At 38.7% G+C, this 18,040-nt stretch overlaps 2 protein-coding genes across 4 annotated transcripts in view; both read left to right on the plus strand.

Annotated features, from left to right (window-relative positions):
* Window positions 1-2,789, plus strand: part of RBM25 (RNA binding motif protein 25) — a 41,518-nt gene extending 38,729 nt beyond the window's left edge. For all 3 annotated transcript variants that reach the window (XM_032228516.1, XM_032228532.1, XM_032228524.1), the window contains 2 exons: window positions 1,042-1,089; window positions 1,229-2,789. In XM_032228516.1, the coding sequence (XP_032084407.1) occupies window positions 1,042-1,089; window positions 1,229-1,321 (141 nt within the window). In that variant the 3' untranslated portion in view covers window positions 1,322-2,789. The remainder of the gene's footprint in view (window positions 1-1,041; window positions 1,090-1,228) is intronic.
* Window positions 2,790-6,047: 3,258 nt separating this feature from the next.
* Window positions 6,048-18,040, plus strand: part of PSEN1 (presenilin 1) — a 42,670-nt gene continuing 30,677 nt past the window's right edge. The window contains 1 exon segment of the mRNA XM_032228543.1: window positions 6,048-6,153. The gene's annotated coding sequence lies outside the window, so the exon portion shown is untranslated.

Genomic DNA, 18,040 nt, shown 5'->3' on the forward strand with positions numbered 1-18,040 from the left:
TGATGGAATCCAAACGTTTTAGAAATAGTTTCGTAACCTTTTCCAGCCTACTGAATGTCAACATATGTTCTTCAGAGATCCTCAGAAATCTTCTTTGCTTAAGCCATGGCACATTTTCACATACCTATGTTGTGAAGATCAGACTTTTGTAGCTAATACTCAGACTTCCCTTTTTCAAATAAGGCAGGACTTCCTATATTTATACTTTTTTATCAATATATTAATTATACCTTTTATTGAAATATTTGACTCTTAAGTACCCCTTCAAATGAATTTATCATCCTGATAATCCTAAAAGATTTATATACATTTGCCACGTCCAGATTGATAGCTTTGAATCAATTTCTTCAATAAATAAACCAAATAATGTTCTTGATTTATTCATTTAACTGGATTTTCTAATTTTAGAAGCTGTTTGGATAACTGATCACATTTTAGGTCATATTTATTCAGAAATTTTGAAAATTCAAATGGATTCACAAGCTTTTAAGAACTACCATATAATGGCTGATTTAATGTTTCGGTGCTCCATTTTTCACATCTCTATTATTCTGTGTTATAAAATTTATTGAAAGAAAACTTACTGGGAAAAACCAGTCAGTCACCTTTTGGTCTTTTAATTGGTGGCTGTAGAGCAGAAATCTGTTGATGGACCTGTATAGCACTTTTATATTGATCATGTGTTTTGAGAACTGTGGTATGCTCCTACTGAGATTGCTTATGACATGGTGTCTACTTTTAACATCTGTCCGATGTACTATAATGCCTTCTTAATAAACATTGAAATGCCTGTTAAAAATTACATTTAATAATTAGCATTTTGTCTGTCATATTCAGTGTGGAGACTTATAAGTGCCATATTTGCTAGAGTGCATCTGGAAAAGACATTTTATTTGAAATCAAAAGTGAGACTTGAAAAAGATTTTAGATAATTTGTTATCTTGAGTTTATCTGTTATACTGATAACATTTCCAAGTCTCCTGTGCTTCCATTTTTCAAACAGTTTAAAATGCTAAGACAATTTCTATGTATCTCTTTCAGGTTATGGCTCATAGTTCACCACAAAGCATCCTGGATGATGTTGCTATGGTGAGTAAAAGCAAGAATTTACCAATGTAAACTTGTAACACTTTATCAGAAAACAAAATAGCTGCTTTTACAAAATGAATATGGAATAATAATTGCAATGATTGTGCCCTAAATTGGAAATTTTCTGTTTCTCCTACAGGTGCTAGATGAAGAAGCAGAAGTTTTTATAGTCAAAATGTGGAGGTTATTAATATATGAAACAGAAGCCAAAAAGATTGGTCTGGTAAAATAAACTTATTTTATGGTTCCATTTCAATTTTTGTTTCACATCACTGAAGAACTTTGAAGTTTCTCTGTGCTCAGAGACATTTGTGAGACCTGTATTTTTTAAATGTAGAAAATGTGAATTTTTTTCATCCTCTGTTTCATTGAGGCCATCTTTGTTCCATTTCTCTGCTTCCTTGATTGTAATTCTCCAAATTCTACATTGGTGGTTTCCACGCACCAGATAAAGTAACAGGTATGATTTATAAACTGCAGTTGCTGTATACAGTCTCTGACCTTCATCTTCTAGACGGCTTCTTGTAAATATTGAAGACACTCATGTTTTAGGAAACATCTCCACTTACTACATATGGAAATAATTGAACTTTATGTAAATGCACCAGTCTTTCCCTCCATTTTTAAAATAGAATAAACTTAAAAATTCCAAAAATGGATGGGGAATCATTTTGCTGGAAGACAATTTTCACCTGCATGGATGTGAACTTGTTCACTTGTTGGGCTTTGTAATATTTAGATGGCCTGTCCTGTAGAAAAAACAAATGGTGGACTTGCATAAACTCAGGACTTTCATTTTAACTATATCACAAGGTCTCACACTTAGTTTTCTTGTTGTCATTGTTTTAATTAGGACAAATACCACACAGTTATAATTACTTTTAGCCCTTCTAATAGAAACATGACATCTTAATTTTTATTATTAAAACTGGAAATAGGCCAGTTTGGGATATTTGTGGAAAGCAATGGTATAAAGGTGTAATTTGAGCAGAACAATTTACAATGTTAGTTCATAATGTGTTCAAAGATGAAAAAAACTGTTTTACCTAAGCCATCAAGTCAGCTGTGACTTCATTCTTTTTTGTATTGTAAAATGTCTGTCAGATTTGTAGAGGGCACCATTTCCTGCCATCTTACTCTATGGGTTTTATACATATGCTGATGTGGTATAAATAACAATGTACTGTAAACTGCATTTTTAAAAATCTCACAAGTAAAAAAGACTGTATGCCATAGGCTTCTTGATTGCAGGACAAACACTTTCCAGGAAGCAACAATTTGTCTTTTAAAAAAACCATTCTTCTGATATCTCTTTACCCTGAAGAAATACAGATCACTTACTCAGAAGGTATAACTGTGATCCCATGTTACTGAATTCTTGCTTCTGAAAACTTGTTCTTAATGGGATCCTATAAAAGTTTCATGTAAATATTTCCAATATTAAAAATGTATATATTTGATCTGGATTTTGATTACTCAGGTTTTAAGATAATATTGATACTTCTATTTCAGTTATGGGAGGAAGGGAATATAAGTGATTAGTTGATGTGCTCATATTGCAGTATAGACTAATCTCAGATTTTGCCCATTTGTCAAACTCCAACATTGTATTGGATCGTGACTAAGCTACAAACTGATCCTACTAAGATTAGTTGTAATATTTTAAAAATCTATATCTAATAAACTACTGGACACAGTCATGAGAGCACTCCAAAAGTAGTGATATCTGGAAAGGTTTTTTTTTTTTACCTTTTCTCACTAGCTTATCCCTCTGTTATTTCATGGAGTTTTCTTATCTAAGATAACTGGCCCTGACCCCTAGTTAGCTGCTAAACTCAAATTCAGACGTGTACTTATATACTGGTATTCGAGAAGGTTTGTGAATTCTTTAGAATTAATCTTTAGAACACATTTTTGCAGTATCACATGCAATCTGATCAAAGTTTCATCTAAATCTGTAATAAACTTTGGATAAATAGTGGGTCTTTATTGAATCAACATCTTTGTTGGGAAAAATCTTTATGAGGCCTTAGGACAGGGCTGTCAAACTTGTAGGCCAGATACATCATGGGCTGGCCATGCCCGGTTTAGCAAAGGGGGAAATGTCCCACTGTCACATGACGCCCCTGCCTCAGGATATGAGCTTTCTTAAGATTGTGTTGAGTGAAATATTGGAATCAATTAGATGGCAGGATAGTTCAGGTTGGGGGCGGGTGTTTGTCCTCCAGAGTTTGTTTGTGGTATCTTGCCACCATCAGTGTCTTCTGTTCACAACACAACCTTTATGGAAGTGGATCATGCCCAAATGAGAATTTTCTGGATCTCAGAAAAAGTTGAGGTCTGGAAAGAGTTGTAGAATGGTTGCCAAATGTTTTGGCCTCCAGCGATCCACAGTAAATCAGTGTTACAGTGGAGAAGATGAAATGCCCTTGTTAGTCTTCCCAATACTGAAAGTCATAATTTTGACACAGGCCATCTTGCATTATTTGACACCAATGTTCATGATCCCACCAGAAGGAAAATACTGTACTGCACAACAGGATAATTCATGCTTCAGAGAATAAGGAGGAAACATGATTTTTGAAAAGTGCATTTCCATCCATGTGAAGCTATCAGAAGGATGTTTTGTGGACAACAAAACAACAGTGGACATTATTTGGCCTTGACAAGAAATGTTTTCATTAAAAAAAAACCTTTCCAACAGAAGTACTTCATTCTATCTATGAAGCATGATGGGGAGAAAAATGATGTGCTGCTTTGCAGGTCAAGACTAAAGCAACTTGCAATCATTGAAAGAAAAAGGAATTTTGGCTTGTGCAACTGCTACAGGAAGTCAAAGTACCAGTTCATGAATGGAACCCAAAACAAATGTAGGATATGGAACATGATAACAAAATTTAATTCAATTGAAATATGGTACAACAATGAACTATCATTGAATTTAAGCAGATCTATAAACAACTAGATTAAAATGCCTCTAATCTGATGTGCAGAATTGATCTACAAATGTAAGAAACATTTGAAGTCACACAGCTAAATTATTCCATTACTATATCTAAAGTTTTTAAAAAAATCTAACGGACTGCATGTTGACTCACTGTTTCAATAAAGAGACACTACACTTTCTAAAATAATAGGGTAAAAACCAAAGCTCAGACAGTTATAATTCTACAGGATTACAGTTTATTCTAAATGGTTCATCAACATCACTCCTGATAAGATTCAATTTATGACAAATTAAATATATTGTATAAACAAACTTCTGAGGAGCCATTTGCATATAGTGATTAATTGTCTTCATTGTTAGGAAGTTTTTCCTTCATTCCAGGTTGCTTCTCTCCTTGGTTAGTTTCCATCCATTGTTTTTTGTCCTGCCCTCAGGTGCTATGAAAAATAAATATACCCCCTCCTCTTTGTGGCAGCCTCTCAAATACTGGAATATTGCTATCATGTCGTCTCCCCAGGCCTTTTTTTTTCTAGAGTAGCCAAACTCAAATCTGGCAATTGTTTTTCATGTTTTAGTCTCCAGGCCTTTAATCGTCTTAATTGCTCTTGGCACTTTTTCCAGTCTCAACATCTTTTTTGTAATGTGGTGACCAAAACTGGGTACAGTATTGCAGGGTGTGGCCTTACCAAGGCTTTGTAAAGTGACAATACTATGATTTTGATTCTGCACCTGTTTATACAGCCAAGGATTGTATTACCCTTTTTGACTGCTGCCAAAAAGTGCTACTGCACAGGGAATACAATTAAAGCTGTAGTTTTGAGACTGTTGAAGATTAAAAGCATATTCCTGGACAATTATGATGCCAATATATTACATTCAAAACTGGTATTATCTGAAGTGTTTTTGTGGTGACTAAAACTGCAACACTCAGAGTGAATTATGCATAAAACTACTGGCTATCGTGGGATTTTGTAAATAGAAATTTACTCATGGCATGCTTGTTTTTGATTTAATGCAATATGTGAAAATGACGTGTATAAATGATAATTGCAGACTGAGCAGGAATCTGGCCTTTTATAATTTACACCAAACATGCAAACCCAGCCATTGACAGCCTGGCAAAGTAATGTCCTAAATTAGATTTAAGTGATTCGTTACTATTTCCTTCATTTCCTCCAAATGATATTATTTGTATAATGTTTTAACTATAGCAAAACTTGTCTGAGATATCATGGTTTCAGAACGGAGCTTATTGCAAAACCTGGATTATGGTAACACTCACAAAACTATTAAGTGTAATTCCTGAGAGGGAGGAGCTGCTGTTACTACAGTCTAAATCCACTGCATGGTTTTACACCCTACATTAAAGCAACCATACAAACTAGCAAATGACGATTCAGATCTAAACCCACCTCGGTTAAGTAGAGCATGTATTCATTTCTTCTCAAATGATGGCACGCTTGATGGCTAGCACTACTTCAGCTGCTAAGCCATCTTAAAATAGCTCGAACCTCAATAAAAGCGCGAAGCAACCGGTCAATGATCACCCTCGAGATATAGCCATAAATTTTTTTAAAAAAATTCTGCACCAAGCTACCGTATGCAAACGTCAAATACAAGGGCGTACAGTACACAAAACAAATCGCATAAAGTTTACCCTGGCGTGCATATCCATCCGATACTTTCATTCCCTGGGAAGCCATTGTTTGGCAAAAAAAACCCACCAATAACAAAACCCTCACATTTTCTCAACCAAATAGGGTTCAACGACCTCGACTCCGTCAAATAAAAATTAACCTCCGGCTTCCTCGACACTCCTGACGCCTTTCCAACAGCCAAAGCCGATGCAACTCCTCCGACACATGCGCGCTAACTCCTTTTCTTCCTCGGCTGCAGCTGGCTATAAATCCGCCGCCGAAGGTGCGAGGCGGTTCCTTTGACGGACAAGTGCGATTTGCCAAAGAAAACAAGGAGCGGGAGACGGCCCCGCCTACGGGAGTCCAGAGGAGGCGGGGCGAGGCCTGGGCCGGAAGCGTCGGGCGAAAAGGGAGGAGAGGGTTTTTTTTGCCGTGGTTCGGCCCGAAAGAAAGACAATTTGGGCGCCGAGACGGTGAAAGGTAAGCGGCGGCTTTCGCGGGAGGAAGATCGTGTGTCCCTCGGGGCTCTTTCCCTTCGGTCTCTCCCTACCCGCCCCCTTACTACAAAGGAGCAGAATAATAGCTTCGGTCCATCAAAACTTCCTTCCTTCCTTCCAGCGGCCGTGGCCTCCCTTTGCACCCCTTTGTAAATCCGGAGTAGCGATTCCCTTCCCGGGTCTTGATAGGGATCGGAGTGCCTGGAGTTTAACGTCGGAGTTGCTCGAGCTTTGATCGGGCTGTACCGGGAGGGAAAGCGAAGCTTGGACCGAAATTGCCTCCCTGATCTTAACCGAAATCCTTTTTAACTGCATTAAAAGCGGAAGCCGTTTGGCTGGATCCTATTTCATGGGGGAGTCCTGCAGCCGGTGGAGGAGCTTTGTCTGTGGAAAGGCTGGTTCCCACGACGTGGAGCTGAAAAGGATAAATTTCCTTTGGCTTCGGGCCAAGATCCGAGGCCCATTCATAAGGATCTTGGCTCCATTTCTCCCTTAACTTAGATCGGAGTTCTTGTCCTTTATTTTAAACCGGGGGGCGGGAGGGGTGTTCCTAAACTTTTTGCCGCCGCATCTCGCGTTGGTGTAATCTTAATGGATGCACCTCATCCCTAAAGACTGACACAAATGAACAATGAAACCGATAGAGAATATCTGTACGGTATGGAAAAGTTGAAAACAATACAGTGAAATTTGGTGAATTTAATGCAACAATAATAGAATAGAATAGAATAGAATAGAATTCTTTATTGGTCAAGTGTGATTGGACACACCAGGAATTTGTCTTTGGTGCATATGCTCTCTGTACATAAAAAGACAAGATACGTTGGTCAAGAATCATAAGATGCAACACTTAATGATAGTCATAGGGTACAAATAAGCAATCAGGAAACAATATCAATATAACTCATAAGGATACAGCAAAAGGGTCTTTGTTTCTGAGGCAGGTATACCTCATGCTTTGGAGGAACCCGTTTTAAAGGGCATTATCCTGTACTGTTTGGCTTCTCAAACAGGAAAATAGTTGTATGTTTTAAGGCATCTTTAAAAAGAGACACTCTTTTGTGGATCAGAACCCAATTCAAGAGTGAGAAATGCTTGGTGTTGGTAAAGAGGCTTATTTAATCAAAGAAAAAAGAACAAAATACAAGATGAAATACAAAATATATAAAGTAACCATGGTGACATTCAAAAATTGCTTAGTTGCTAAATAGCTTATCAATGCTATCAATTGGGTTGTAAACTTGACTTAACTATTGTGCTAACTATGGTTTGATTTATCTGAAGTATTATAATTGGGTTGACATATATATCAGGCTAAGCAATATGAAGCATTATTTATAAAATGTACTGCTTGGATTAACACAACATGCTAAATTACAAAAAACGTTATGACATTCAAAAGCATGTAAAAATGCAAGTAGAAAAATAGGATCCACCTTTGGTGGGAAGGCAACAGCTTTCCGTGCGCCTTCTGTGTTTAGTCATGCCAGCCACATGACCACAAGACGTCTTTGGACATCGCTGGGTCTTCAGCCCCCTAGAGTCAGAAACAACTAGTATATATGTGTGAGGGGAACCTTTACCTTATTGCGGGTTTGATAAATATTTTCACAGCAGTAAATTAATAACTTGCATATATGTTTTCATATAGTATAATGCCAATGTTTCTTGCATTATATTTTCCCCTGTCTTTGCTATACAGAAACACTTTTTTCTTCTTCCCAGGACTACAAATGTCCCAATTTAAAATTACATTCCATACATCTAATGAAGTGGGCCTTTGGCTTACAAAAAGTTAGGGATTTCTGGTACAGAAGATCAAAACTTAATCAGTTGTCATTTTTATTTCTGACAAAGTAATACCAACTTCTGCTACTATACATTGTTTGGGATGAAAGTAGAGATGTAATTTCCTGTAAAATACTACTGTATTTGCACTTACCTCCCATAGACCGATTAGATCACACAGGTTAGGCCTTCTCCGGATCCCATCTGCCAGCCAGTGTCGGCTGGCGACTCCCCGGGGGAGAGCCTTCTCTGTTGCAGCTCCAGACCTCTGGAACGATCTCCCCGTGGAGATCCAGACCCTCACTACCCTCCCGGCCTTCCGCAAAGCTGTTAAGTCCTGGCTGCTCCAGCAGGCGGGGGGGGGGGGGCCTTTTGAAATATCCAGCCCCTCGGAAATTGTGACTGTTGTATATTTTAATATGTTGTCTTGTGTATTATCCCCTTTCCTTGTTTTATTGTAAGCCGCCCGGAGTCCTTCGGGAGTGGGCGGCATACAAGCTCAATAAAACGAAACGAAACTTAGAATTTTTGGGGGGGATTGGGAGAACGGAGTGGAATGAATGGCTGAGATGATGCTTTTGACTCAGTTTAAAATATACTTGCCTCAAATCACTTTTTTGGCTTTAAAGCAAATATTCATAAAGAATAAAAATCAACTTGTATGAAATATATGGAATAGGCATACTTGAAGGCAAATGGAATGCTACTTTGTTGCGATAATGGTATCTCTTATAAAGTTATTTCTTTGTATTTTCAAATTTGCTACTGACTTATAGGTACTGCATTAAAGACACCCAAGGAAAGTTAGAAGAACAGATGTAATTGAGCACTGGTATTTTTTTCCATGCTTTTCAGGTTCTAATGCTTTTCTGTTTACTTGGAAAAAAGGAAATTTTGTTACTTTGTTGGGTGTAGAACAATTTCACATATAGTTGTCATGATTCTCAATTTCTTATCAAAAATTGATCACTAAATAGATTGTCATTTTGTTTTAATGATCTCTAAATCAAAGGATGCTTATTAATGTAATTGTATCTGATTGCAAGATACATTGACCTCAGCTAGCCAGTTGCATTTTAGTGTACAGTGCAAATCTTGGCAAGATATCCAGAATATATTTTAGAGTATCATGCCAATCCAAAGCATGAGATTTATTGAGAAAATCATTATTCAGTTTCCTATGAGTAAGCCATGTGAACACAGCCCCTATAAAGCAGTTGATTACAGTTTAGTCCTACAAAACAATTTGATGCTCAGTAAATAAAAAAAATACAGATCCTATGATCTAGAGCTGGATGATAGACTATTAAGCATGCATTAGAACTATGTTATCCTGTGTTGTTAAACTTTTTTGTTGTATATAAATTCTGCTTAAGAACAGTTTATGTATGAATGAGGTCATACTATTTTGTAGCCTACTATGGACTTGATGTGAACTTTCAACTTGGGCCAATTTACTTCAGTCATTCTAGTTTATATCTTTTGTGGGTTAATTCTTATTTTTAGTTTCCTTTCTTTATAACGTAGTATTGAGTAATAACAGTTTTAATAAATCCTCTTATGAGGTTACATGCAATTTCAGGTTGCTTTCCCATATTTTTCCAAAAGCTTATTGGAAATTACTGAAGAAGAATGTATCAGATGTACTTCTACAATATCCGTCCCACTAGTTTGGATTCAGTGTGTTCTGTGTAACCAGCTTATTATAGTTTACCGAATTTTTTCGGAGTTTAAGAGCACCCTTTCCCCCCCCCAAAAGAGGGTGAAAATTTGGGTGCGTATTATACACCAAATGTAGCCCCACCCACCCCTACCAGAGGTCAAAATGGTTTACATTTTTGTAATGGAACAACTGATTGGGGTATTTTAGCAGTCCCACCCACCCACCAATCAGCTGTGCTGAATCAGGCTGCTGAATCAGGCTGCAATAAGTGCTAAAGCTGATCTGGCTGGTCAAAGTTTGCAGCAGCAATCACATTCAGAAAGTACACACAAATAACTGATTCAGCACGATTCAAAATAATAGTAATATACAATACAATACCAAAAGCAGGTTTTCCAAGGTAGCAGTAAATACAAGCAAAACACGAGCAGTTTCACTTTCAGTTCTCTGCTAAGCCAGGCTCCTTCCCAGTGGTGGGTTCTGGATCCCATTGCAACTGGTATAGTGCAACAAGGCCGGGCGCTCATTATGTGCACACACACAGCATGCGTATGCATACCTACCACCTGTGACGCTCCAACTGCTCGGCGGAGCATTGTGCAGGCGCCATACGCTCTGTGCGCGTGCGCAAATGCCCCGATCAGCTAAAATATCAGTAAGGAGAGTGAGTGGGCAGGTGGGCCCTCCAGAACACTGTACCAGAACGGTACCTAGTGCTCCCAGGTACGTAACAGTCATATCCCACCACTGCTCCTTCCTGTCTCCTGCTTGCTCACACAAGCAAATACTGTTTCAGAGTCGAAATAGCCCTCATTGGCTGATTTAGTTGCTTGGTCATTGGCTGACCAAGTCATGAACTTTCACACACTGACAAAAAGCTAGCCAGCGGAATACCATGGATGTTGGTAGGCAGAAGCAGATGTTTTTTTTCTTCTCATTTTCCTCCCTGAAAACTAAGGTGCATCTTTATACTCCTTAAAATATGGTATTTAGTAAACCATAGATAAGTATAATGTGGAGATGCAAGCAGTATAAGAATGTACACAATATGTTCACATAGCATGGCTAACCAATACCATATCCATGGTTAGATAAATTAATGGTAGAACAGTGATGGTGAAACTTTTTGGCACCAAGGGCCTAAAAGATCATGCAGAAACATGTGTCCACACACTCTGCAGGGCCGTACTCTGGAAAAGCTGAACTTCTGAGTTCTAGCATGCATGCGTGCCCAACAATCACCTGGCTGGCGTATATGCGCAGGCCGGTTTTCGGCACTGCTGCATGCACGAAGGGATCGCTTTCCAGAAAAGCCAAACTTCCGGGTTCTGCCAATCAGCTGGCTGGAGCGCATGTGTGCACTGGTTTTCGGCACCAAGGACAGCTGATCATTGTGCACACATGCGTGCCAGAAACCCAGAAAACAAACAGGCAAGGCTGCGCATGCCAGGCAACATGACTTCATGTGGCACTTTGGGTACATGTGCCATAGGTTCGCCATCACGGGGATAGAATGATTACTAAGCAACCCAAAAAAACAGGCTAGCTTTATTTATATTGAATGCAGATTTCTTGTGATGAGCATTTCCTGCTTTTTTGGTGGAAAAAATCTGATGATAGGAGCGTTAGAGCCACTGTGGACAGGGTACAGAAAAGTTTAGCCTTTTTCTTTTCCCATTTCATCCCTTGGCACAGATATGAAAAAGAAATAATGGAGCTGTGTGATGCTTTGGATCTGATTCCATGTAAAGATGCTTCAAGAATCCTCAGGGGTGCAAATGCAACAGCTGTTTGTATCTTTAAAGCAGAATGCCTCTTCCTACTTTATAAAGCAGAAAGATGCTGTCATTGCACTCTACATGGTTGAAAGCATTCTGGGGAATCTAATGCAAAGAGTTTACTAGCTGTAGAAAACAAACATTATGGCTGAAAGATGCCTAGAAGGTAAGTTACTACAACTTGTCCATATTTTTACTCAAAATCTTTTTTTTTAGTCCTCCGGAGATTTCAGGGAAGCCTCCTGAAGGTCCCTGAATCCTCCGGAGGGCCTCTGGGGGGTGCATGGAGGCTGTTTTCGCTCTCCTCAGGCTCCTATAAAGTCTCTGGAGCCTGGGGAGGGCGAAAAAAAGCATGCAAAAAATGGGGGGAGCGCCTCTCACACGTGCATGCGTACTGGGGCGGTCGCGGGTTGCCCTTATGGCAAGTGAGCCAAAAAAGGTTTGCCATCACTGGTATACAGACATCCCAAAGACACTTTTTTTATCATTATCCTTTTATCACCATTGCTTATAGGTTTTCAATCAATTCTTCTTTGGACTTAATGGATAAAATATGGAAACCTTAAAAGTAGAAAATGTTATACATTTTCATTTCTCTGATTTTTGTAACACTGTCAATAAATATGATTTATGCTGCACTTATGTTTATGTCATACAGAGTCAAAGGAAAACAGACTGTTGAAAATCTCAGCTGTTTTTACTGAAATGTAAAACATCGATCGACTTAATGAGTCCTGTACAATTTTTTATTGTAATCATTTTCGGTGTGGAGCTTGGCTCACTCTTGTGAGCCAAGACTTTGGCTATACTGATCAAAGTAGTCATCAGATCAGAAACAAGCAACTGTCATTCTTGATTCTATCACTTTATTATTGAGCAATGATGCAGCAGTGGTTACAATGCAGTATTGCAGGCTATTTTTTTTATTTTATTTTTTTATAGTTTTATTAGAATTTGTAGGCCGCCCTTTTCCCTGAGGGGACTCAGGGCGGCTCACATAAAACTAGGAAGGGGGGATACAGACAACAAAATAGAGACATATACTAAAAATAGTAGGCAACATCCATACAACATTCGGGAGGGGCAATTATCCTTATCCCCAGGCCTGACGGGCGAGCCAGTTCTTCAGGGCTGTGCGGAAGGCTTGGACGGTGGAGAGGGTACGAATCTCCACAGGGAGCTCGTTCCAAAGGGCCGGGGCTACTGCTGAGAAGGCCCTCCTCCTTGTGGTTGCCAGCCGACACTGGCTGGCCGATGGAATACGGAATATTTCTGCTGACTGCTGGCAGTTTGGCAGTTTGAGTCTCATCGGTTCAAGGTTGTCTCAGCCTTCCGTCCTTCCGAGGTCAGTAAAATGAGGACCCAGATTGTTGGGGGCAATATGCCGACTCTTTAAACCACTTAGAGAGGTCTGTAAAACATTGGAAAGCAGTATATAGGTGCTATTACTATTAAAACTTTGTGGTTTAAGGATAACAAAATATTTGTGCCAGTGAGCAATAATTTATTTTTACTTATCCCTTTTATCATTTCAGTAACTGTTTAGAGTGATGCAAAAATCATGTTTTTGCACCACTCTATGTTATGTTATGAGCCAAGGTGGTGCAGTGGTTAGAGTGCAGTACTGCAGGCTACTTCAGGTGACTGCTAGCTGCATTTTGGCAGATCATATCTTGCCAGGCTCAAGGTTGACTCAGTCTTCCATCCTTCCGAGGTGGGTAAAATGAGGACCCAGATTGTTGGAGGCAATAGGCTGACTCTGTAACCACTTAGAGAAGGCTGTAAAAGCACTATGAAGTTGTATATAAGTCTAAGTGCTATTGCTATTATTAAATAGGGAGTCAGAAAATATTACTGAGATTACTGAGCAGGACATCCAGATCTACTTTCCACTCATCTTTGTCATGTCATTTTTGAAACCATATGTTGATAATAAATATATAGTACAGGTAGTCCTCGACTTACAATCACAATTGAGCCCAACAGTTCTGGTGTTAAGTGAGACATTTATTAAGTGAGTTTGGCTCAGTTTTACAACCTTTCTTGCCACAGTTGCTAAGTGAATCACTGCAGTTGATAAAGTTAGTAAACTGGTTGTTAAGTGAATCTGGCTTTGACCTTGGGACACAACAACAGTCATAAATATGAACCAGTTGCCAAGCATCTGAATTTTGATCACATGATCATGGGGGATGCTGCAAAGGTTGCATCTGAAAACAGTGCTAAGTCATATTTTTCAAGGCCATTGTAACTTTGGTCACTAAATGAACAGTTGTGTAAGTCGAGGACTACCTGTAAACTGTAAGTGATAGGAAACCACTTATACCACTGGTATAACCACTGGTAACAATGTATATTTCAAATGTTTTATTCATTTTCATTTTCAATTTTGTACATTAACTTATATACTGAATATTTGCAATAATAATAATATAAAAAAATAAAACCAACCTAAACACAACTCATCATAAACCCAACCTGTCGCTTTCATACACCCTTCTTCTCCCCCTCCAACTTTCCTTTCTCCCTCCAACAATCACCCCTCCTACTTCCCTTTCCCCTCCTATCTTCCTTTCTCGCCTTCCTCACCCTCCTTCCCCTCTCATCCTCCTTACATTCCCCTCTTCCTCCCTCCTTACTTCTCCCTCTTCTTTTCCTCTACTTCTCACTTTGGTGCATTTCTCTATTCATTAATCTATTCAGTTACTAAAAATTGCGCTAAAAAGAAAAGAGAAGGAAAAAAAATAAAAAGAAAAAGAAAAAAAAGAGAAAATAAAAAGAAAAGATAAGGAACAACAGTATACAAGTGTATTCTTCTTATTCTATATATTGAGACTATATCTCCACCCACCCACCCACCCCCAATAAACCCCCCTCCCTAATCCCCTCCAACTTCCCAGGTCCCACACCGGCACAGTTCACTACCATTCACCTTCTAGAATATCTTATAATCAAATAGATTAACAATAATAATGAAATAAAATAAAAAGAACACTCCGAAAAAAAAAAAAAGAAATCTTTTGCATTATGCTCAGCCTCCCATCATTCTTAAAATTTAAACAGTATAGATCATTCCATTTATATTTTGTCTTCGTCCCTTGCTTCTTTGATATTTACCCCCATATTCCTGTAGACTCTCCAAATAGCCTTTCTTAACCTTATATTCAGATAATAGTTTATACAAAAATCAATTTACCTTCAAATACAGAGCAGTCTAATCATACTTTCGCTACTCTTCTTCCTACCCCTCGTTTCTCATCTCCATTCCTCCCAAGCCAAAATTCCATAAGATTAGGATCTCGCTCTTCACTTTAAAATCCTGAGCTTTTTATGTTATACTTCAAGCATGTAAATCCGTAAAATGTGTGCCCAAAATCCATACCACTTCATTCAGTCCAAGATCCCTTCATTGATATCCCGCTCCACCTTCCCTTCTGCCCCACTCCTCCCGACTCCATTCATCCCAAACCGCAATTCAAATAAATCTTGGTCTCCGCTTTCCTCACACCAGAAAACAATTCATGCGCAGTTTGGATTAAAATTCAAATAAGTCTTATAAAGATCCCATACAATATCTGTCCAAAATAAGCGATGCTTCTTTCCGTTCCTCATCGGTACACAGCTTTACCATTTCATACCAAACAGGAATCCTAAAATTTTAATCAATCCAAGAGTTTAAAAAGTATTTTAAAGACATCGCTGGATCTTTATTCTTTACTCTTCTGCCCTTCCGGAAAGAGAAGGCAACCCTCTGCCTTATAACCACGTGTCCCGCTGCTTTGAAGATATGGCTAAATCCTCAGTTTTCGCTCTTCTGCCTCTCCGGTAGGGGGAGAACAACTCCCTCCGTCTTGTAACCAAGTGAATTGCTGCTTGTCTTTCCTTCACCTTGTCTTTCCGCATTTCCGAGTGAGTCAGGAAGTCCCGCCTTCAGAGTTTTATAATAAAGTCCCGAGCTTCCGAAACAGAATTGAGACGAAATCTTTGATTCTCGAATGTAACTGTGATTCCAACTGGAGCTTCCCATTTATACTGTATTTGGTGGTTTCTAAGCTCTTGGGTTAAAAAAGTATAGTCTCTCCTTGCTTGCAGCATCTGGAGTGGTATTCTTTAAAGACAACAAATCCTGCCCATCGATTCGCAGCCTGTTGTTGTAAAACTTTTGGATGATCGCATTTCTGGATTCTCTTGTGAAAAAGTATATAATTATGTCTCTTGGAAGCTGTCGCTGTTCTGCTACACACGAATTCTGGCGATAGATTTTTCGAATATTCCAATCAAAATGGAATCCCGGACTTCCCACCGCTTGACTGAAAGCCTCTACAAATGTCTGTTTCAAGTTCTCTCCTTTCTTTTCGGGCAGTCCTCTGACTCTTATTGCAAACGCCTTTCTGTTGTAATTTATCATTATAAGTTGTGTTTGAGTATCTCTAATCTCTTGTTGTAATGCTTGAATGTTGGAAGTCAAATTAGAATAGCCTCCTCCAAAGTTTCCAGTTTAGTCTCCATTTCTTCGATATAATCTGTCAAAGTAGACATAGCTTCAAACATATCCATCTTTATTTGGGCAATCTTGGTCTGTATTTTGTCGCATAAATCCAGCACAAATTCTTTGATTTCTTGTTTAAAATCATTGAGTATTTGAAAAAGAAGCTCCTGTGTTAAGGAATCTCCAGTAGGGGGTGTAGGAGGCAAGGGCAGCGATTTTCTTACAAGTTCTTTAAGCACATGCGAAGGGGAGCATTTTGCCTGCTTAGACCTGGGAGCCATTATAGATAAAAGCTGAGAATAAACAGATAAACAGTATCTTCACCTGCTCAGTTCTCAATAAGTTATTTGTAGATTTTGCTTGTTAATGAGGAGCAGTCTCCGGGGAGATAGAGCTGGTTAATTACGTCATCAATCACCAACACAGTAAAAACGCCATTTTGTAGCACGATTGAACAAAGAAGCTTCAAAGGAAAACGAGGCTGGTGTTTAGCTAGTTATAAAAAAGGAACATCTCAGGGGTAAAACCCGCTCGTGTTAGTCTTAAGTAACTTTAAGCAGTTTATCATTGTCCTGAGGGGGGGGATCGCCTGTCTAGGGCTGCAAAAAAAAGCAGCTGAGAAGAACTGGCTGGAGTTAAGAGCTCAGTTACGCTGGATCTTTTCTCCGTTCGCAGCCCAAAAAAAAAGAAAAGGGGCTGTGAACTACGAATAAATCCTAGCACCTGAGCTTCTGCCTGCCCCTTTCTGCCAAAAGGGGTGATATCTATTGATCTTAATTAGATATACAGACCAGAACTCTGAGAGGAGCTCCGTTGAGCTCCTTCGGCGACAGGCTCCGCCCCCAGAAGACCACTGGTAACAATGTAGTCTTTAGTATCCTTTAGCACCAACCCAAGGAGGAAAAAAAATGGATTTTTCATCTTTACTTACCCCTATAATGTGTTTTTGGGCTTGCTCTATATAACCCCCGCATAGGGTGCAGATATTCACAGGTTGAAAATGATTGCCTGCACCTCTAGGCCTCAGATAATCTTTTCTTCTTAGTTCATTGTGTCACTTCATAATAACCTTCGAATTTAGTCTTAAAACCAGAACTTTAGCTGTCTTCACCCAAGTTGGCTCATAATTTTCATCTTTTTTTGTTTTTAGATTATTCATTCATCAACTTCCAAATATTAGTTACAGTAATTCTTTGTATTCTCTTTATTGTCATCCATCGCTCTTCAAAAATTACTTGTAACCTGCATTCTTCTTTCTGTACAGCAGAAAGTATACAGTGGGAGCAGTTACACTATTATACATGGATATTTATATTCTAAGATGTATCAATCATATTTAATTTCTTTCTGATGCCAGAATGTATGATTAGCCTGCCTGTGAATTTTTTTTATTCTGGTTGAAATGAGTGGAGGAAAAAAACCTTCAAAGTGTAGACAGCAATTTTTTTTTTAGAATGCATATTCTGAGCTACAATGCTACTACTCAGTTTTTTGCATCGTATTGATTTAGTGCATAACACTTTGCAGCCTAATTGTAATTTATAGTCAGAAATGTTTATAACTTTAAATTCAACTCACATAAGTATCCTTCTATAGTTCTGCAGCTAGTTCTGATATACTGTAAGCGATGTTAAAATTCAAGTTTAGAGAAAGGAGCTGACATCGCGACGCAACAATGTGCAATCTCAGGGCTCTGAGATCGCAGTCGATACTTTTGCCGCTGGACAGTCCATCTGGACCTAAAACCGTTCTGAAGAGACAGTGACAGGGAAGAGTACGTCTTGTTGATCTCAGGGACATCGCAAAGTCCCTGATTGATCCAAGAGAATCTTTTCTAGCGGTGACAAAAAGCACAGCCTCAAGCTGCTGAAGTCAGGACAGCTCCGCAACGGGAGGAAAAGCGGAAAGAGAAAGTGTGTCCATCTGGTGAGGAAATTTATTTTTATCAAAGACTGCCCAAAAAAAGATTGAAGTTAAATCAAATTGGTAAAGAAAAGGAAATAAGCAGCAGAATTAGCATAATTGGACAGTGTGTTATCTTTTTATATTTATTTTTTTCTATCGATGGAAGTTTTGCGAATATTTTTTACTTTTTAAAGTGAAAGTCTTGGATTTTCTCCTTCTATTTCTTTTTTTATCTATGGATTAAAGT

Source organism: Thamnophis elegans, chromosome 1, assembly GCF_009769535.1.
Source record: "Thamnophis elegans isolate rThaEle1 chromosome 1, rThaEle1.pri, whole genome shotgun sequence".
NCBI classification, from domain to species: domain Eukaryota; kingdom Metazoa; phylum Chordata; class Lepidosauria; order Squamata; family Colubridae; genus Thamnophis; species Thamnophis elegans.